The following is a 21,873-nucleotide window of genomic DNA, read 5'->3' on the forward strand; positions in this document are numbered from 1 at the left end:
AGGTTTCTCCACTGTGATTTTTCTCTTGTTTCCCCTTTTCCATACTGTCTTCTTTGGAGGAAGTTACTATGTGCAGCCTATACTTAAGGATTTAGGAGTTATGCGTCACTTCCTTGAAGGTAGAGTATTTACATTAATTATTTTGAATTCTGCATGAGAGATTCATCTGTTCTCCCCATTTTAACTTATTCAATCATTTATTTATATCCATAAAGACTCATGGATATTTATCTTACACTTTGGATTATAATCCAGTGCCACTTTATTTTATTTCTCAAATTTTTCCAGCTTTGCCATTGGGAACTCTTTCAGTTTCCCCCTGTGTCCCTTTGATATACATCCATCATTGTAAGTTTTGTTCTGTTTCTGTTGTGAGCACTTCCTAACTTTCTGGCACTACAAGATGCTTCAGACTCATCTTCTGTATTTCCTACCTGAGTCCTAGAATCAGCCACTTCTCTTCAAGGAGCCCTGGTTCCTCTTACTGGAGAGTGATATTAGAAAGCAGATCTGAATAGTGGGTGTGCTTGTGCTTGTTGCTGTTGGAGAGTTGATTCTTGGCCCCCTGAGAAAGGAAGTATTTGTGTGTATGCTAACCAGTTGTCTATACACATATCTATAAATATTTCTGTGTGTAACCATCTGTGACTATAATAAGCTAAACATAGGTTAACACTGACTTTATCACCAGATGGATCATTATAACCTTTTCATCTGGCTTATCTGTAACCTCCATTCTAGCAGTGAAAAACCTACCTCTCATTATTGGCCATCCATTTACTTAATTGTTCAATTCTACTATCCATATGTAGTGATATCAGAATTGTTGCCCTGTACCCCTCAAATACATAACTTAGTGAACTGGAGTACAATATTCATGTGCAGTTTCTGTTGCCTTTAGTCATATAGACTCTACTTGTTTCCAAAGTTACTTAAGGTGAGCATTTTTCCTCCACCCCCTTCAGTGAAATTTTTTCATACATTTATAAGACAGTTAGATTGTTTTGTCACATTCTGTGTTTTATCCTGAGAGTCTATGACATCCTGAATGATCTTCTGAAAACTTGCGTACATTAAAGTTCACTCTTTGTGTTGTGAAGTTAATAGGTTTCCCAAAATGCATAATGTGTAACACCGTTGTGGTATCATACAGACTAGTTTTACCACCCTTACAGATCCCCTGTGTGAATTCCTGTTCAATCCTCTCTTCCTCCCCCAAACTCATCTTTTTACTGCCTCTATAGTTTTACCTTTTCCAAATGTTATATAATTGGAATCATCCATGTCTTTTTGAGACTTGATAGCTAATTTCTTTTTGTCACTAAATAACATTTCATTCTGAGGCTGTACTACTGTTTGTTTTTCCCTTTACCTATTGAAAGATACCTTGATTGCCTCCAGTTTTTGATATTATGAATAAAGCATCTTTAAACATTCATGTGTGGGTTTTTGTGTGGATATAAAATTTCCATTTTGGGATAGGTAAATATCTACGAGCAGGATTGCTGGATTGTATGGTAAGTATTTAACTTTGTGAGAAACTGCCTGTCTTCTAAATTGGCTGTACCATTTTGCATTCCGACCAGCAAAAATGAAAGTTTCTGTTGTTCTGCATCCTTGCCAGCAGTTGGTATTGTCAGTTTTTTGGATTTTAGCTGTTCACATAGATATATAGCAGTATCTTGTTGTTTTAATTTGCATTTATATTTCCCTAATGACAAAAAACATTGAGTATCTTTTCAGGTGCTTATTTGCTATGTGTATATTTTCTTTAGTGACTTCTTTGTTCAGATCTTTTGCCTGTTTTGAAAATTGGATTTTTTTCTTATTGTTGAGTTTTAAGAGTTCTGAGTTCTTTGTATATTTTGTATATAAGTCCTTTATCAGATATGTGTTTTGCAAATATTTTCTCCCAGTCTGCGGCTTATCTTTTTGTTCTCTTAATATCTTTTGCAGAACAAAAGCTTTTAATTTTGATGAAGTTTAACTTATCTTTTTTTTCTTTCATGGATCATACTTGTGGTGTTGTACATAAAAACTCGTCATTAAACTGAAGCTCACATAGATTTTTCTCCTGTGTTTTCTTTTAGAAGTTGTATAATTTTTTAAATTTCATATATTTTATTTGAAAACATATTATAATTAAAAATTACATACACCAAGCCAGATTCTTCTAAGAAATGATGTAATGCTAGCTCTTCTGATTTCAAGGGCCAGGTGTCACTTTTCCACAGAAAGCATCTTTTAAATTGAAATATAGTCAGTTTACAATGTTGTGTTAATTTCTGGTATACAGCATAGTGATTCAGTTTTATATATATATATATATATCCTTTTTTTTATTGAGTTATAGTCATTTTACAATGTTGTGTCAAATTCCAGTGTAGAGCACAATTTTTCAATTATACATGAACATACATATATTCATTGTCACATTTTTTTTTTCACTGTGAGCTACCACAAGATCTTGTATATATTTCCCTGTGCTATACAGTATAATCTTGTTTATCTATTCTATATATGCCTGTCAGTATCTACAAATTTTGGAATCCCAGTCTGTCCCTTCCCACCCCCCACCCGCTTGGCAACCACAAGCTTGTATTCTATGTCTATGAGTCTGTTTCTGTTTTGTATTTATGTTCATTTTTTAAAAAATTCCACATATGAGTGATCTCATATGGTATTTTTCTTTCTGTTTCTGGCTTACTTCACTTAGAATGACATTCTCCAGGAACATCCATGTTGCTGCAAATGATGTTATGTTGTCGGTTTTTATGACTGAATAGTATTCCATTGTATAAATATACCACATCTTCTTTATCCAGTTATCTGTTGTTGGACATGTAGGCTCTTTCCATTTCTTGGCTATTGTAAATAGTGCTGCTATGAACATTGGGGTGCTGATGTCTTTTTGAAGTAGGGTTCCTTCTGGATATATGCCCAGGAGCGGGATTCCTGGGTCATATGGTAAGTCTATTCCTAGTCTTTTGAGGACTTTCCATCCTGTTTTCCACAGTGGCTGCACCAAACTGCATTCCCACCAGCAATGTAGAAGGGTTCCCTTTTCTCCACAGCCTCTCCAGCACTTATCACTTGTGGACTTTTGAATGATGGCCATTCTAACTGGTGTGAGGTGATACCTCATTGTAGTTTTGATTTGCATTTCTCTGATAATTAGTGATATAGAGCATTTTTTCATGTGCCTATTAATCATTTGTATTTCTTCCTCAGAGAATTGCTTGTTTAGGTCTTCTGCCCGTTTTTGGACTGGGTTGTTTCTTTCTTTCTTATTAAGTCGTATGAGCTGCTTATATATTCTGGAGATCAAGCCTTTGTCGGTTTTATTGTTGGCAAAAATTTTCTCCCATTCCATAGGTTGTTGTTTTGTTTTACTTATGGTTTCCTTTGCTGTTTAGGTGTACAATCCAGTGTGATTTAACTTTGTCAAAAGTAAAAGGTCTGTATCTAGGTTCTTTAAAAATTTTTTTTTGCTTTCGGTCATCCAGTTTTTCCAGCACCATTTGTTGAGCAGATTATCCTCTCTCTATTCAGTTGCCTTTCTTTTTTGTTAAAGATCAGTTGACTATATTTTTGTGGGTCTATTTCTGAATCCTCTGTTCTTTTCCAATGATCTATATATGGCTATTCTCTTGCCAATATTATGCTATCTTGACTACAATTAGTGTTTTATTTTTTAAAATTATACTTGAGGATTTTTCTTTTTATACCTTCATGAACCAGTTTTGAATTTCTTTGCTAATTCTAATGATTATCTTGATTATTTCTTTTCTTGAATGTGTTTTGTTATTGTTTTCTCTAGCTTCTTCACTTAAATTAGTTAAGCTCATTTTATTTTTTCTTAAAATATGTGTATTAGTCTGCTAGAGCTGCCATAAAAAAACCCCACAGACTTGGTGGCTTAAATAGCAGAGATTTATTTTCTTACAGTTTTTGAGGTTAGAAGTCCAAAGTCAAGGTACTAGAAAATTCAGGTTTTTTTGGTGGTCTCTCCTCCTGGCTTACAGACACCTCACTGTGTCCTCACATGACTTTTGCTCTGTGCCCAAGGGAAGAGGAGAAGGGGGTGGGGTGAAGACATCTCTGGTGTCTCTTCCTCTTCTTGTCAGGACACCAGTTCTAACAGATTAAAACCACACCTAATAAACTCACTTCACTTTAATTATCTCCTTAAAATATAGCCACATTGGGGGTAAGATCTTTTAACATATGAATTTTGAGGGGGTACCGTTCAATCTATAACAGTATGATAAAAGCATCATTGCTGTGAATTTGTTTCTGAATACAGATTTCTCTCTATATTGTGTTCTTTGTTATGTCATCATTCTCTGTAAGTTATTATTGTATGCTTAGTTCCTCACTGACCTAATAGTTAATTAGAAAATGCTAATGCCTTTCTCGTGTTCTCCAGAATTTTTTATAAGCTCTGTGTTTTGAAAGCTAAAATAGAAATTTATAATATTATGGTCATTATTTTGATATTTTGAATTTCTTGGAATTTTCTTTATAGTCTAATAGAGCAGTTCTCAGTGGCGAGGGTCATTTAGATTTGTGCATTTTTGGTTGGCAAAATGATGTGTGGTGGGAGAGGCCTTTTTATAGTTCACAGGGACAAATGAGAACTTCTGGATCTCCTCTTTGCCTCAGGCCGGCCATGGGGAATTGTGTGTCATGTTTCTGTGTGTGTGCACATGGGAGAGAGAGAGAAGCAGAGAGAAAGAGAAAGAGAGAGTGGATATTTCAGGCCCTGTCTCCCTATAAATAGGCTACACTGTCGTTGCTGCTTTGGAGCTGCTTTGTAGAAAATAAAATGAGCTTAACTAATTTACTTGAAGAAGCTAGAGAAAACAATAATAATTTGGAGTTGGAGAAAACAATAATAATTCCGGGTAGCTGTGGAGCTCTGTGTGTGGAGTGCCCGCCCAGTGGACCTGCGCAGTGAGGCCGAGTGCACTCTGCTCTGGGTTCCCCAGTGCCTTTGGTGATCTCTATCCATCTCCAGGATTTCACCTCCAAGGGGATGAGTGCCAGGGAGTAGCCTCACACATGTGCCACTTGTGTCTATTCTACACTCACCCCCTCTGATGCTCTTCTAGGTCCTTTCCATTGTCTGGGATGAGCTTTCTTCCCAGGTGGCAGGAAACAGCTTAATCATGTCCTGTAATCTTCCTTTTTCAAGACTTTTATTAAAAATGGTGCTCAGTCCTTCAAGCTCTGGCCCTTGATCTCCGAAGGAAGATTTTTTTTTTCTAGATAAATATTTGTAATGAGGAGAGGGATTTAAAATTTTTTCCTATTAACTTTTAATTTTATTGTAACTTCAGACTTAAAGTCTCAAGAAAAGTACAATGAATTCTCAAACTCCCTTTACCCGAATTCTCCAAGTGTTAACATTTTACCACATCCTCTGTCTTCCTGTCCACACAAGGACACACATACACACACACTGGGAAAATAACATTGATACAATACTATTATCCAATCTACAGGCTTTATTGATATTTTGCCCATTGTCCTACTAAAATCCTCTATAGCAAAAGAAAATCCAAGATCATGCATTACATTTAATTGTCACATCTTTCTAATCATTCTTTGTGTTTTATGACATTGGCATTTTTGAAACTATAGGCCTGTTATTTCGTAGACTGTTGCCTAGTTTGGGACTTGTTTTTGTTTCCGCATGATTGGGTTCAGGTTATGCATTTTTGGCAGAAATCCCATAGAAGTGGTACTGTGTACTACTCAATGAAGCACATCAGGAAGCGCGTGATGTCGATTGTTCCATTACTGGTGATGTTAACTTTGATCATTTGGTTAAGGTGGTGTCTTCCATGTTTCTCCACTGTAAAGTTGCTAGTTTCCTTTTTTAACCGAATAAGTTATCTTGTGGTGGGGATACTCTGAGGATATTATCCTGTTATTTTTGCAAACTTTCACCCATGAGTTTTGTCATCCATTGATGATTCCTATCTGAATCAATTATTTATTATGATGGTTACCAAATGGTTATTTTCTAGTTCTGTCATTTCTACTACGTTAATTTTTTTTTTCGTTTTTTTTTACTGTAGGAGAGTTTTCTAAGGGAGGATTTTTGGAATTCAGAAAATGCCTTTCTTTTTCTCAAGGAATTAAGCACCTGCAGTTGAATGCCTGCCTTTCAAAACTGTTGTCTTGTAAACTCAAAGCTGAGCTATGAGGCCTTTGTTCTAGGCTGTACCCATCTTCTGTCTGAGGCAATGAATACCCGAGAGACTATGGGTGAAGAGCCACAGGGTCACAAGAAACATTTCAGCCCAGGAAAAGCCCATAAGTTTAAAAGCTTCAGTATCAACTTGCTATAGTAGTTTTTGGTATTGCAGATTTTCATATTTTTGTGCCTTTTTAGGTGCTCTAGTATAAAATTGAGTGAAACTGCTATTAAAAAAGAATTACGGCTTGAAAAATAAATATATTACCACTTTGAGTATATGATGTAACTTAAACCAATAATAGAATGTTAACAAATTGCTGGCTTACAGAGCCCGCTTTAATGAATACTGAAGAACATTAATAATAGTAATTGTAAAAAATTAAAGTTTGAAAGGAATTTTAAACCTTATTGTATTTTGAGTAGGTTACCCCTTTCTCTGCAAGGCTTAACACCACTAATTTGCTAGATTAACTCATTAGAGATTATACAAGGATTAAAGTTGTAATGTCAGTCTTGATGATGCTACATTATTATGAATTCCAAATTAGGGAATTGGAATTGATGAATTTGTTTTTACTATCAGAACTTGTATGTTTTGAACTTGGTGATGTTTGTGTGTTAAGCTAAATGTATCTTCTGCCTGCTTCCTTGGCCTGTATCATCTCAGAGTGGATGAGGTGGTGAATCCTGTAATATCTTCAAGACTTTTCATGTTTTCTTAAGCAAAAACATTCTGTGCCACAACCTGGCAGATTCTCTCATGTTAAGGCATAGAGAGAGACTTTAAAAAGGGATATTTATTTATGTCAGCAGTTTCTTGTAAATATACAGTGTCTAAAATCAGTTAATAGGAAAATAAGACAAATTACATTAAATGAAAAGAGTTGAAAAACACAATTTTCCAATTTCTTTATGGGTATTAGCCCAAGAGAATAAATCACAAAAGAAGAAAGCTAACTCCTATGTGTCTCCCCAGTGTTTTTTTTCAAACACATTCTTTTATGGTAATGACTGACCATATATCTGAATTCTTTACCTTGGGGATCTAAAATAAGAAAATAAAAACACAGTTACTCACTATGCACATTCTCTGTATTATGAGTGTTGGAATTTGGAAACATTACCTCTAGAGAGTTAACGTGATATTTTAGCACACCCTGTGTATCCTCTTTGCACAGAAGTTCTAGGAAAATGCTATTGACTATCTTGATTTTTCTGTTTGTTTCAGTGGCTCGTGGGTACAAAGATGATTATCATTTCTACCTGAAAGTGACATTTTCTTAAGAAACATGTTTGTAGAGGGAATTGAATATTGAAAAGAATATTAGACCTTATCTTTTTTAAAAAAACAACTGTTTATGTAAACAATTCCTTATTTACTCTGTGTGTATTGAACAAGTGATTTTTTAAAATCAGTAGATCCTTCTTGCTATGAGCATGAAGATACTTTTTTCCCGGTGTTTCACACTCAAGTCCCTCCAGAAGAATATGAAAACCGTATACAGAATGTCAGTCAAGGTATGTGATTTTCCATGTCACAAGAAAATACTAGCTGTATACAGAAATGTTCACAGATGAAATGATTTAATTTGATTTGATTTTAGTGATGGGCAGCAGTAGGTGAGGGTCATTAGTTAATCATTATTTCTGCTTTTGGATGTTTGAAATTTTTAATAATAAAGAGTTAAAGAAAAGCTGACTGCAAGTAATGGAAACCTAGCTTAAGCAAAAAAGAAAATTGCTTCTTTGATTCCTAAGAGCATATCCTAAGGTTAGCCATTGAGAGGGGAGTTCAATTCCACAATCATAGAGAAGAGATCAACTGATCTTGGGTTAGTTGCCCACCCTTGGTTCTACCAACTCATCCAACTCAGCAAAAGTTGGGGTCACTATAGGAACATGGCAGTGTCTGCCATGGATCAGTGCCAGGAAGGAGAGAAGAAGACATTTCTAGTGAGAGAATTCTGACCAGACAATCTAATATTTTCTCCTATAATTTATTAAAAATATATTTTAAAGTAACTATTATAAATGTAGACAAGTATGCATTTAATTTGAATTATTTTAATGTTGTGTGGATTAAAAGACTATGAAACTTCAGCTGAATGAATAAACTTCGTATTTCAGCTTAAAAGTCTATATGCAACTTGGATTATGGGAAAAAGTTATAAATTTATACCTAAGGAGGCTGCTCACCAAAAAAGTAGCTCATACTTTAACTGTTGGTAGTTGATTTTAAAAAATTATGTTGCTGATTAAAGAATAGAACCCCAATTACAAAGCACAGGTTTATTTGCCTTGAAATGTATAACTTAAACTTTGAGTAAAACCTTTTTTACTCATTAATTTTTGTCTGAAAAGAATTTAAATCCAGAGATCTCACCCTTTTCCTTGTTCTTTCCAGCTAGTGTTGTCAAAATTTATTCTTGAATTATTAAATTTGTATGAAATCCTTGATAGCTAGCTATAAATGCACCATTTGACTTAATCCTTTTTATTGAAATAACTTCTCTTATAAAACAGAGATAACTTTTAAGTAAGCCTTGTCTGGATTGAGCAACTGGCTAGTGTTTTTTCCTTTGGACTTTAATATGGCAGTTTATCCTGTTTTGTAAGGTAGACTCCATTTGTTGTTTAAGAAGACTCTTCTTTATGCATATTTTTAGAGCTTTAATGAAGGATTCATATGATCTTTTTTAAAAAAACGCTTTAAATGTGACTACAGTGAAAACAAGACATTTAATAAAGGAAATAAAGAGTTCGCAAGTTATTTTTTGTTTTGTTTCGGGGGGAAGATTTATTTACTTATTTATAAATGGAGGTATTGGGGATTGAACCCAGGACCTCGTGCATACTAGACATGTACTCTACCACTGAACTATACTCTCCCCATCTCCTAAATATTTTTCTTACTCTTGTCTTGTGTGCTCAGGGTCTGAACAGCTCAGAGGTTGACTTAAACCTCTTCAAAGGCTGAGAAAAACTGACAAGCTGAGATTTAGGGGTTTGGCAGATAGGATGTGGAACATTCAGGACACTTATGCCCAGACCTTGCTTAAAAGACAGGTTTGAACAAAAAATTTATTGTTCCAAGAAGGTGATAGCAAATTAATAGAATAGCAGGAAATGACTCTAGTCCTTAGGGAAAGTTTTATTTCATATGATGACTAAAATAAAATATACTTTAAAATTCTCATAATATCAGAGATTTCTCCTTCACTTGTATCACTTGAAGTTCTTTTCATGTTTCCCATGATTCCAAAGGAATCAATAGGAAGAAGTATGATACGTGAGTGTGAATAAGAAAAGGAGTTTTATGAGGACTTCATTGCAAATTATGATACACATTTATTTTTTGGGGAATAAATCTTTGTATTAAGTTTCTGAATCTGGGATTTAGAAGTTTTTCTATGCCATATTGTATTTCTTATATATTTTAATATATGCTTAAGGTAAATTTTTAGCTTAAGCGGCAAGTATAATTATGAAAAATTTTGACCTTTTTTAACATTAGATTTTACCTATGATGTGGAAAGAAATGAGTCATTGATCAAAGCAGAAAAGAAACCTGTCTCAAACACAGAAAAGACTGAGCTCAGGGGTAAACACAGCCAGGATTTTATTAAGCGAAACATTGAGGTATGTACTTAGAAATTTAGACGCCAGAATGTGGGACTAAATGAGTTGCAAAAATGGAAATAGTTGTGTTCATTGTCTTTAAGTATTTTTTTGACCATGACACGTGTAAGTTGAAACAGTGTATTTAACTGAAATAAAAATTTCATAAACCAGTACTTAACTTCACTATTTTCTATTCCATCCTATGTTATTCTGTCTCATCCCACCCCTTTAAAAAATCTAGCTGCAACTTAATATGTTTATTTCATTACCCAGAAATGAATCTAGTTTCTGCAGTTTGAAAAACATTTATTTAGATAATAGTTTTGGACAATGTTTCCCAGATTTTAAATTGCATATTAGTAAAATTGGCTTTTTAAAGTAATGAGACTGATTTTATAGCTGGTGCATTTAGAAATTTGAGTGGAAAATGAAGAGGCCAACTGGTTGTCTGCCTGCTCCCCGGGGCCCCTACTCCAGCTGAGCTTCCTGGCAGGCTGTCACTTGTCTCTTCCTTTGATTAGCTCCCTGGTTTAGGGGCTCCATCTTGGTCCTGCAGCCTGATTTAGTTTGTCCTTAAGGCAGGCTCAAACTAGGCACAAGGCACAAGGAGATCCTGTATTAGATCAGAATGCAAATTAATTAATTTATAGCAAGAAATGTAAGGGTTGTGGACTGAGGGCTCATGAAAAATTGCTCCAGCAATTGTCACTAGAAAACTGTGTTGGTGAGTGTCAAGTGTTAGCAAGGGGAGAGAGTTAAGTAATTCTTCATAGTTCAAGCCTGATGCTTTTTCCACAATTAGCACGTCATTTCCAGGCAAACTGGATTCATGGGTCCACCTGCTGCTGCTGGGACTGGCCTCTGGGACACTTGATTTTTTCTGTACTCCATGTTTGTATGATCTGAAGGAAAGCTTCTCCAACTTGATCTGTCTGTTTGCACTGGCTCATTGGATGTTGATTCAGGATTTAATTTTCTAAGAACAGTTGTGCTTTCTCGTATCTAAGTTTTTGCTGACACAGACAGCAGCTCCCTCATAGAATTCCCTTTTCCCTTTAACAGTAGTAACTGAATCTTTATTTAAACTCTTGACGAGATATTCTTGAAATTTAAAAACAGTATCATTTAGTAGATATAGGCTACATAGAACGTGGTAAGATTCCTTCCAAATGTTTTAACAAACATGTTTTTGCATTGATATATATTATTTAAAGAGAGGTTTGCAAACTGCCCATGTTTTATTGTTTTATTTTATTTCTAAATAAAATGTTTGTTGATATAATTGGATATCTATGCTTGAAGAATGGATCTCAACCAAAAATTAGGCATGAAGTAGAATTACTTAGCAAGTGAAAATGCCTAATCTCACAAATTTTACCTTGGTGTATCTGAACTGTAGAAGCCTCAGGTTCCATTTTTATTTTCCTGAACTATGAAGTGCTTTGAGTATTTAATATTTTCCATTAATACATTCTATAGTTGGCCAAGAATTCAGGAAAACCAGTGGTTATGATTGACAGAGAGAAGAAAAGACTGGTTGAACTTTTGAAGGATTTGGATGATAGAGATTCGGGGCTGTCCAGTTCTGAGGTAAGTAGACTCTGATAGTGAGTGCTACACTTCTCAACAATAACTTCTGCCTGTGTTGTGATGGGCTCAGTTATTGATGACATATAAATGTGTTTCTCTGTATCCTTTTATTTTGAACATTTCTTATTATCCCTAAACTGGCTCCACGAAATTTCAGTGTAGTCTTCAGTAATCCTGAAGAACACCATCCTGCTCCTGCCCAGATAACCTTGAGCATCCAGTTTCCTGAAGAGTCTTTCCACAAAGGAATGCATTCTCCTATTATGTTCTTTGAAGCCCTTAGCCCTGTCATCTAGTTTTCATTCTCCTAAGTTTAATAGAAATGGTGTAGAGAATGCAGTCGGCCCCCTGCCCAGATCCCTTTTACTTGGCTTGTCTGTGCATCCACCCCCATGCCCTATGCCAAGGGTACACAGCTCCTCCTTCCCTGGAGAATTGCCCTGGGCTGAATGGGAGCTGACCAGCCCAGGACAGCAGCCCCTCCCCACCCCTGCTCCCTGACCTCAAGATGGGATTAGCTGTGTGGTGCAGTTTGTCCTCCAGAGCTTCCCCAGGGGTCAGCAGATCTTCCACTGAGACCACATCCTCGCCTGGCTTTGTTCCCTTGTCCTGGCCTGCTTCCCTCACCCTCTAACCCTGAAAGGACTCCCCTATTAAGTCACCTAAACAAGTATCTCTGTCCCAGGTCCCGGATCTAGGGAACCCAGCCTAGGACATGTAGGTTCAGAGGGTAGTTTTTGCTCTGGGAACAGAAGCAGTGCACATGCAGCAATACCTGTGGCCAGTCGAGGAGAGCGTGCCAGTCCATGGCTGCTGCTTCTGCTTGGAAACCCCAGCCCAGGGCTGCCTGGATCCTCAAAATTGTTAAGAGAAGCTTGAAATTCAGATTTTTAAAATAAGAAACATTCCTATTTTATTTTAATTAATCAATTTATTTATTTATTATTTATTGGACTGTGTAAGGGCTTTATTGAAAATATACACAGGGCGCTAAGACAACGGGGGTAACTAACCTTCCCAAGGGCTGAACATGCTCATCAGGCAGTACTCTGTAATGGGCGTGACACTGGTTTCGAATATTTAAAGAGGGCCAGTAACCAGGGGAAGGCTGTTCCACCTCTGGAAATACTCTGCCAGTGCTGGAGATGTGCAATAACATGGAAAGTGGGGATGAAAGTCATCTGGAATGTCCACGGTATTGGGTGAAACATTCCTCTTTTTAAATGTTGATAGCTCATTCATTAAAAGATGTGGGCAAACAAAATCTCTACCCTCCTCCCTCACCCCAAACCCAAAATAAATCTACAGAACATCACAGACTACAATTACCAAATAATCTTTTCTGAGCTGGTGGTGACCCAGTAGGGCCTGTATCTAGGAATGAACAAAAGTGTTGCTGTCTGGGCTGGTAAGATTGGCCAGGGAGGTTCCCTGCCAATGCAGAGGACAGGCCTCTTAGCATCTGTTGTGTTTTGTGAAGAGGGAGCAGAGAGTGAGTAAGGCAGACTGCTAAACACCCACATAATTCTGAGATATTTTAGCTTTAGGATTCATGGTAACTTGTTTATTTTATTAACCAAAGCTAAGATAACAGTAAGAATTAGGGGACCTTAGTCTTGTTCCTGGTTTTGTTCTTAATTATGAAGTTGGACAAGCTGCTGCCCACTGATTCTCTGGGTACCAAACCATGTTGTGATAGGTCTTCTGTATATATTCTCAGGATGCTTTAACAATGAATTTTTGTTGTTAATATTGCCTTTATGTATTATTTTTGTTATTATTTATACCTTGGCCCTCTCTTTATTTTAAATTCTTCTCCATCATTTAGTTTTAGGTAGATTTTTTGTTACAAATACCATATAGCTGGCTTTTGTTACTGCTGTTGTGTTTTTATCTTTAATTGTTTCTTTGTCTTTTGTTATTTCCTTATTATTTGTCTTTTAATGAGGATATTTAATTTATTCCTATTTATTATGACCACTGATCATTTTTGGACCTTTTCCTGACATCCTATTTTATATTTTATTTATTATATTTGTTTTGTTTTCTTAACTTCACCAAACGTTTTCCTCTTATGGTTTGAAAATTCAATATCCTATTTTTGATCTACTGCTGTTAACCCTCGAGTTCTTAAAATACTTTAACTGTGTATTATCTTTTCAACCTCAATAGTTAGTCTCTAAAATCTTCTATTTTAATAAGACAGAATCTTTGGTATGCTTTTTTTCTCTCTTCTCCCATTTCCTCTCCTCGAGAATTGAAATCACCTGGAATTTTGGATCCAGAGTATTACATGTTTTTCATTTTGGAAACAATATGCTTCTTATATTTTAGGAATCTTTCTCAATAGTAGTGGCCAACTTTTAACTGCATCATTAACTGTGTATTTAGGCTCAACTAATTGTCTATTTGTACAAATCATTTTTCCTGAGTTATTCTTCTGGAATTAAAAAAAATTTTCTGCTAAGAATTGATGGTGTATAGATAATTTTGAGTGTTTGCATATTCAAAAATTTGTTTTTCCCTCATTTGAGTGATAGATTCAAATGGTAGCTTCAGATGATGGTAACTAAGTTCTAGATGCAAAATCCTTTCTTTCTAGAAGTGTGTAGAATTTTATCTTTATTTTGGAGTTAAGTTTTATTGGAACCTGTTTATTTATGTCTTTAAAAACATTTTTGTTCCTGCATGCTACCTTGTAGGTAGGCCCTTTTTATCTGAAGATCCAAGTCTTTCTCCTATTCAGAAAATTATCTTCTATTATTTTTTCCCTTTTGTCATGTCTTTTTCTCCCCTTTTGGGCTTCTTATAAAGTGGGATATCAGTTGGGAATGTGATTGACTGCAAGTAACAGGAAACTTTATAAAAAGTGACTTAAACAAGTAAGAAATTAATTTTTTTCAGTAACAAGAAATCCAGTTGTAAGAGGCTAGTGTCTTTTTATCTTCTGGACCCACATTCTCAGTGTGGTTTTGGGTTTAGGTGTGCAGGATTGCTGCTATATCTGTAGGTAATATGTTCATTTTCTAGGCGGAAAGAAAAGGGGAAAGGGAAGGCGGAAAGAGACTCCTCTGAAGCTTTGCCTTTTCGCTTGGGAAGGTAGTTGTCTCCACGACTTCCACCTGCATCTTATTGGCCAAATTGTATCACATGCTCATTTGGTTTGTACATCCCTACCAGCAAGACTGTGGATCCAGGTGTTTCACCTTCTCGTTTTTATAGCAGAGGAAGGAGATTGGAAAAGGGGACCAGGTCAGTCAGTGTACCAGCCCACAGATGGGTACAGAATCTTCTGGCTCTCTCTTCCAGGTTTTAAAATATTTTTCTTATAATCTTTATCTTTTTTGTTGTTTTGCTTACATGAGCTCATTTTATGATTTTCCAAGTTGAGTTTCAAACATCTATATTCTGCTGTTTAGCTGTGCAGCCCTCTTTTGAGATATTTGCTGTTATTTTAACTTATTGTTTGTTAAAATAATATTTGCTGAGAGTTCTTTTTGCAGGTCCTCTGAGGGGCAAGAGTGTCCTTTCTTAATATCTGACGTGGGAGATACACATTTAATGGAGAATCTATGAAGCCAGAGAGATGGTGGTGCATGTTGGAATAGAGATTCAGAGGAGGGAGATATGGATGTGGCAGGAAGAATTTAGGAATGATTTGAGGAAGGGGTCTGTCTCTTGCGTTCTCAAACTGTACCAAACTTGTTGCCATGCTTCAAATTTGCTGTACTCCTTCAGATTTTTGTGTGCCTATTTCTTTATGGAGTGCTCCACAACTTCATCTCTGACCAATCTAAATGTAAAGAGGATGACTAAAGTGATAATTATGTTTGAACTCCCCGGAACTCATGCCCTCTGGTTGTCCTTTATAGTGGTGAGTTTGATTATGTGGGTGTAATTTTCTCTTGAATTTTTCTGGGATACTTAGGATTTTTTAGAGATTTCCCCCATGTTGGGAACTCACTCTTGCAACTAATGACACTTCCTAAAGCCAGGTGCCTCTACTGCCACCCTCCCTAGCCAAATGGGTTTTGCGTCAGATCTCAAATTACTCACATCTAAACTGGTATTGGATGGATGAGTCTGATCATGGACTCTTATTACCAGCCTGACCCTAGCTGTAAAGCAGGGTGGTGAAGAGCATTTTCTGGGTTCTGTCTTAGGGAGGCACAACTCCTAAAAGCTAGAAATTCCCCACACATTGAAAGTCTAGAAGGTGCTAGACAGACAGAAAAATACTTATCATCCACTATGTGTTGCATATAACTTCTTGCTGTAACTGCATAAAGCACTAAACTTTTAAATTTCTATTGCATTTAATCTGACATGTTCTTTTACCTCCAGTGTCATTAACAAAGAATTCTATTCAGACAAGAATTTAAAATTTATTAATCAATATTTAGTCATCAATTCCATAGTTTAATTTTTTTGTCTGATTCTTTATTTCTCATTTAGGTCATACAGTATTTATCACTTTTATTTAAGAAAAATTAATCAGAGTTTTTTATTTGTGAGTAGTTAGGTAATTTTTTATATTTACGTATAACTTTCATATACCAACTTAAGTATATTTAAAATGTTTATTACTGTATCATATTCTTATATATAATCTAGTCACTTTCTCCCTATTTTCAGGCATTTGGGCTTTTTGTGATTAGGCTTTATTATAAATAACATGGCAAAAACTTATCATTGTTCTGGATTGCAAGAGACAGAGTCAGACTTTAGTTAGAAAAACAGAAAATGAATTCTTTGGGAGTCTTGGGTCTCTCACAGACCCCATGGGAAGTTTGGACCACTAGGTTTGTAAACCAGGCAGATATCAGGTAGCCAGAAACATGACCATAGAAACAGAAACAGGCTGGTTAAGGGCTGCACCACAGTCACCAGACATCCCCACTAAATGACCACTGCTGCCACCTTCACTGCTACCAACACTGGATCTGAGTGCTACTGCTGTCACTATCAATCACTTCCCTACTTTCTCTGCATCTTTGCGTCTCTCTCTCTCCCTCAAGGGTCAAAGACTAGGGTGTTCACTTCTGATTGGCTGAATCTAGGTCATTTGCTTGTCTTCTTGATGCCAGTAGGTAGGGAGAAGGAGTGTCTGGTGGGGACTTGTCCCTACAGAGACTTGTGCATTATTTGGTTTCACTGAAGCAGGAAGAGAGATTGGATGCTGGGGCCAGGGAGAGACAAATATAATCTTTCTGCATAAGTTTTTGCATGTACTTCTGGTGACCACCTAGGGATTGATCCCTGGTAGTAGAGCAATGAAACCCAAGTGTATGAAATTCTTGGGCTTCCTTGCCCTCCAGCTGGCCCTTTATTCTTAGTGTTATTCATGATGCTTCTGTCCTTGTACTCCATGCTTCCCTTTGTGACCTCACCCATTATCACGATCTAAGGATTTGAACCACTATAGATATATGGTTGAGTCCAAAATACTCATTGCCAATCCAGGTCTCTATCTTGAACTTTAGACAAACACATTTAATTACCTAAATATCTGTGGCTATCCTAGGGACATCTGTGAATATCAAAAGGCCCCAGACAGAATTCATCCTCATTTTTCTCCTCAGACCTGCCACGTCTCTGGTATTCCCTAGTTTGGTCAATGTGACCACCATCCCCCTAGTTGATAAGGTCAGGAATTTGGTTTTTATCCTTGGTCCTTACTCCTCCCTCTGCTCTTCCATCAAATTGTCCCCAGATTCTGTAAATTCTACTTCCTAAGTTATCTCTGGAATCTGTCCTGTGTTCTGCATTCCCAGGAAACATTCCAAGTTCAGGCGCTTATCATTTTTCTTTTTGATTATGACTTTTGCTTCTTAACTGGGTTTTCTACCTCCAGTCTTGTCCTCACCAGATCCAGTTTTAAAGTGCATATCCAATCATGTTATTTCTTTAAGATGTTATTCAGATTATTTCTTCTAGGAAGCCTTCTCCTTGTCCCTCCTTGTTCACAGAGGTTGGGTTATCCTCCCTGGTCGCCGTGGAGCCCTGGGGTTACCAGCACTTTTCACACCTTGTTAAAATCTTTGCTGTCAAGAGACCAAGGACTCCTGAGGGCAGAAATTCATGAGATTGATATTGAATCACCAGTGTTAAGTGAATCAATGCCTCCAAACTCTAAGCACTCAGAATGAGATTTTTGAATGAAGTTATGAATGGGTTTTGACCCATTGTGAAACGTTAGTTGAATAAACTGTTAGATGACCAGTTACGCTCATGAAACCCAAACAACTGAGTTTATAGACCCTATGTTAGTTTTCAGTAACAGATTTTGAAAATAACGTCCGTTATAGGGTAAACATGATTTCTTCCTATTCAACATATCACAAACCACTTTGCAGAGTGGACAGATGAGAATGTTATGAGACCCAGACTGTAAGACTAAGAGATTTATTCCACAGGGGAAAACCCCCACAAAATATAAGAAAATACTTTACACAGAGTTGGCAGATAACGAAACCATGAACTATTTTATTTGTTTTCTTTTACTATCCCAAATTAATTCTGGTTTTTGTTTTAGTTTTATTTGTTTTTGTGATGAGCATTGATGTAGTAATCTGAAAGGTATATTTTGGAAAAACTGTAGCATGGGAATGACCTGGTGACCCTTGCTTCCCCTTAGGGAGATCAGTCTGGCTGGCTGGTCCCAGGAGAAGGATACACACTTGCAGTCACCCAGCATCAGCAGCTTGCTGAAATTGATATGAAACTCAAAGAACTCTCTGCAGCCTCCCCCGCAATTTCCAGCTCTTCTTCAAGACTTGAACATCAGAATGATGAGGTATATTTAACTCAAGAATCCATACATGATTCTGGTTTATGTGTGCTAAAGCCAGTTCACATAATTTGACAATCTGTTAACTAAAAAGGTTTCTTCCCAATTGCTTTTCCCATGAGTACAACCGCAGTGATAGTGATTTCCTAAATGTGTATTGTCCTTGAGTGACTTCCACTGCTATTCATTTTTCTTTCAGTTGGTGATTTGCTGGGATGGAGTCACTGAGGAAATATTTATTTTAATATCATTATATCTTTGTGATCTAAGCTAATTCTTGTCATGATCAGGAGAGGGGCAAGGGAAGAGCTATAGATACCACACCGCTTAGTCGTTTGAGAGCTTTATTTCTCTTTATTTCTCTGGTTCTAAGTATGAGCAATGGCAGCCACTTGTCCACTTGTCTCTGCCACATTCTTCTGGCTCCTTTAATTTAACAACAGGCAGTGAGGCTCCCTCTGTTGATGACTTCTTCCCTGTTAGGGTTTTGAAAGGAATGTTTCTTCTCTTAAAAGTTCTCTCAAATATTCTTTTACAAGGCTAGTAGAAGGTAAAGAAAAACTGAAAAGTAATAGCAGCTTTGGAAAAGTAAAATGATTTTCCCTCCCTTATACTGCAGTACTTCACGGGATTTAGTTTGGGATTGGGTGGTACTTTTTGTCTGAAGAGAAAATGGCTGGTCTTTTGTTATTCTACTAACCCTCTACCAGTTTTGTAAACATATCACCAAATCATTTTCTGTACAATTGTATTTATTTTATTTTTTGGTATTTTAAATTGAAGTATAGTTGATTTATAATACTATGTTAGTTTCGGGTGTATAGCAGAGTGATTCAGTTATATATATATATATATATTTTTTCAGATTATTTTCCATTATAATTTATTACAAGAAGTTGAATATAGTACCCTGTGTTACCCAGTAAATCCTTGTTGCTTATCTATTTTATGTATAGTAGTTTGTATCTGTTAATACCTACTCCTAATTTATCCCTTCCCCCCACCTTTCTCCTTTGGTAACCGTAAGTTTATTTTCTATGTCTGTCTGTTTCTGTTTTGTATATAGATTCATTTGTATTATTTTTTAGATTCTAAATATAAGTGAGATCAGATTATATATGTCTTTGTCTGTCTGACCCACTTCACTTAGTATGATACTCTCTAGATCCAGCCATGTTCCTGCAGATGGCAATATTTCATTTTTTTTGTGGCTGAGTGGTTATATATATATACACACATACACACACCCCCGTCTTCTTAAATGTTTGTGATGGGCATTTGTGTTGTTTCCATGTCTTGGCTATTGTATATAGTGCTACTGTGAACATTGGGGTGCATGTATCTTTTTGAAATAAGAGTTTCCATCTTTTCTGGATATATGCCTAAGAGTAGGATCGCTGGATCATATGGCAGCTCTATTTTTAGTTTTTTATGAAACCTCTATACTGTTCTCTATAGTGGCTGCACCAATTTACATTCCCACCAGCAGGGTTGGAGAGTTCCCTTTTCTCCACACTGTCTCCAGCATTTATTATTTGCAGACTTTTTGATGATAGCCATTCTGACTGATATGAGGTGATACCTCGTGGTGATACTGGTATGAGGTGGTTTTGATTTGCATGTCTCTAATAATTAGGGATGTTGAGCATCTTTTCATGTGCCTGTTGGCCATCTGTAAGTCTTATTTGGATAAATTTCTATTTAGGTCTTCTGCCCATTTTTTTTATTGGATTGTTTGTCTTTTTGATATTGAGTTGTATGAGCTGTTTGTATATTTTGGAAATTAATCCCTGTCAGTCTCATCATTTCCATATATTTTTTTCCATTCTACAGGTTGTCTTTTTGTTTTATTCATGATTTCCTTTGCTCTGCAAAAGCTTGTAAGTTTGATTAGGTCGAATTTGTTTATTTTTGCTTTTATTATTAGTATTATTTGCCTAGGGAGACTGATCTAAGAAAATATATTGCTATGATTTATGTCAGATTCATTTTCTTTAATATTTTAGATGCATGTGATTTTTCTGATCTTTTAAAAAGATTTAAATATCAGTAGTCTATAGGTGATAATTCTGCCCTATAGTGAGTCTTTTCTCCAAACTGTCAGTTGAAGATTAGGAATCTGGCTTTGGGCCAGGTGAAACTACCTCAGGGGAAGGAGCAGTGTCGAGGTGTTCCAAAGAAAGTCTGATCGTGACACAACCTTTACGGGGCCATCTCAGTTTCCTTAGATTGTGTTCCTTAGGGCCAGGCACTGCTGCCTCTTAGCCCTTTACACAGCAATATGGTGGTAGTGGAAACCACTGTTTTCTGGATTGGGATCAGAGTTAATGGAAAACAGAGAATTGGAATCTCTGTCCCCACCCAAATATATCCCAGGACTTTGACACTAGTTATGTTGTTAGTTTATTTATGTTACTGGGTGCCATTTCCCAAAAGGAGGAAGTCAGGATGGGGGAATAAAATTGTTCAGGGACATTCTTCGTTCTTTTTATGTTACCGCTAATTTTTGTTGTTGTTATTGTTGTTAGGTTTCAAGTGTAGCTGAGATCTTAAAGCTGAATAATGGTTCTAAAGATAGAAAGTGTCCTTTTTTGTGACTGTCAAATGTTATTCTTGAAAGAGAGACTGAGAATTTAGAGATTTGTTTAGCCATTAGGACTTCAAATAAAGCACGACAGATTCTCTCACTGTAGTCTAAATCACATTTTCAGAGTTCACATTTACATTTCAGGTAAAATATTCAAAAAATCATAAAGAGAAAACCAGCACATTACTTAGTTGTTACATACTGATATTATATATTTTTACGTGAAACAACGTATATTCAGAGAGAAAAGAGAGCACTGCGTTTTGGGACTCCCATTGGGTGCAGAAACAGAAATGTAACATCATAGTTGCTGAAAAGAAATAATTAATGCTTCTTGCATGCAAAAAAGAATATCTTTTGAGCTTTTGTTCAATTTCCTGTTGGCATTTCCTCTTTTCTAACTAAAACCAGCATTGCACATTGACTTTTCAAGCCAGAAATGTTAACGTAGCAAATTATTTTATGGATATTATTTTTGGATTGAAATTCTTTTTAAATAATACACTGAAAAGTATCTCGGATAAACCCCACATGTCTGTTCAGTTGACAAATGGCCTCCAATCTATTGCTGAACCACAAATATTTATAATGCAGAGTCATGTTATTTTTATTTTTAACCTGTCTGCAAACCATTAACTCACAAGTAATTTTTCTCCATACTCCTTAAAGAAAGAATGTCTTTTAAGTAGAATATAAATTTCCGTTTTCAGCAATCAATTCAGTAAATATTAATCATGTGCTCACTGTGTGCAAGGAATTTCAGGACACTGAAAATGAACCAGGCATGTATAGGACCATGGAGTCAGAGAGCCTCGCTTCAAGTTCTGGCTCTTCCACTTACTAGTTCTGAGGACTTGGGCATTAATTAGAAGCACTCTAACCCCCAGTTTCCTCATCTATAAAATAGTAATGATAATATTATTCCTTAGGGTTCTTGTAAAGTATAAATGAGTTAATATATGAAAAGTACTTAGCACAATGTATGAACAAAACTAAAGCAATAATGTTATTGTTATAATAAGTGACTTAGGGAACTTACTTTCTTTTGGGAGGCATAGAATATACATAGATAACTGT

At 36.2% G+C, this 21,873-nt stretch overlaps 1 protein-coding gene across 7 annotated transcripts in view; it reads left to right on the forward strand.

Annotated features, from left to right (window-relative positions):
- Positions 1-21,873, forward strand: part of FSIP1 (fibrous sheath interacting protein 1) — a 173,710-nt gene that overhangs the window by 28,222 nt on the left and 123,615 nt on the right. For 4 of the 7 annotated variants that reach the window (XM_032481522.1, XM_032481520.1, XM_032481524.1 and 1 more), the window contains 4 exons: positions 7,625-7,726; positions 9,723-9,847; positions 11,309-11,419; positions 18,057-18,215. In XM_032481522.1, coding sequence (XP_032337413.1) covers positions 7,625-7,726; positions 9,723-9,847; positions 11,309-11,419; positions 18,057-18,215 — 497 coding nt within the window. The remainder of the gene's footprint in view (positions 1-7,624; positions 7,727-9,722; positions 9,848-11,308; positions 11,420-18,056; positions 18,216-21,873) is intronic. The other 3 variants (XM_006176601.3, XM_032481525.1, XM_032481523.1) reach the window with 2 other exon arrangements.

The sequence above is a fragment of the Camelus ferus genome, chromosome 6 (genome assembly GCF_009834535.1).
Source record: "Camelus ferus isolate YT-003-E chromosome 6, BCGSAC_Cfer_1.0, whole genome shotgun sequence".
Taxonomy (NCBI): domain Eukaryota; kingdom Metazoa; phylum Chordata; class Mammalia; order Artiodactyla; family Camelidae; genus Camelus; species Camelus ferus.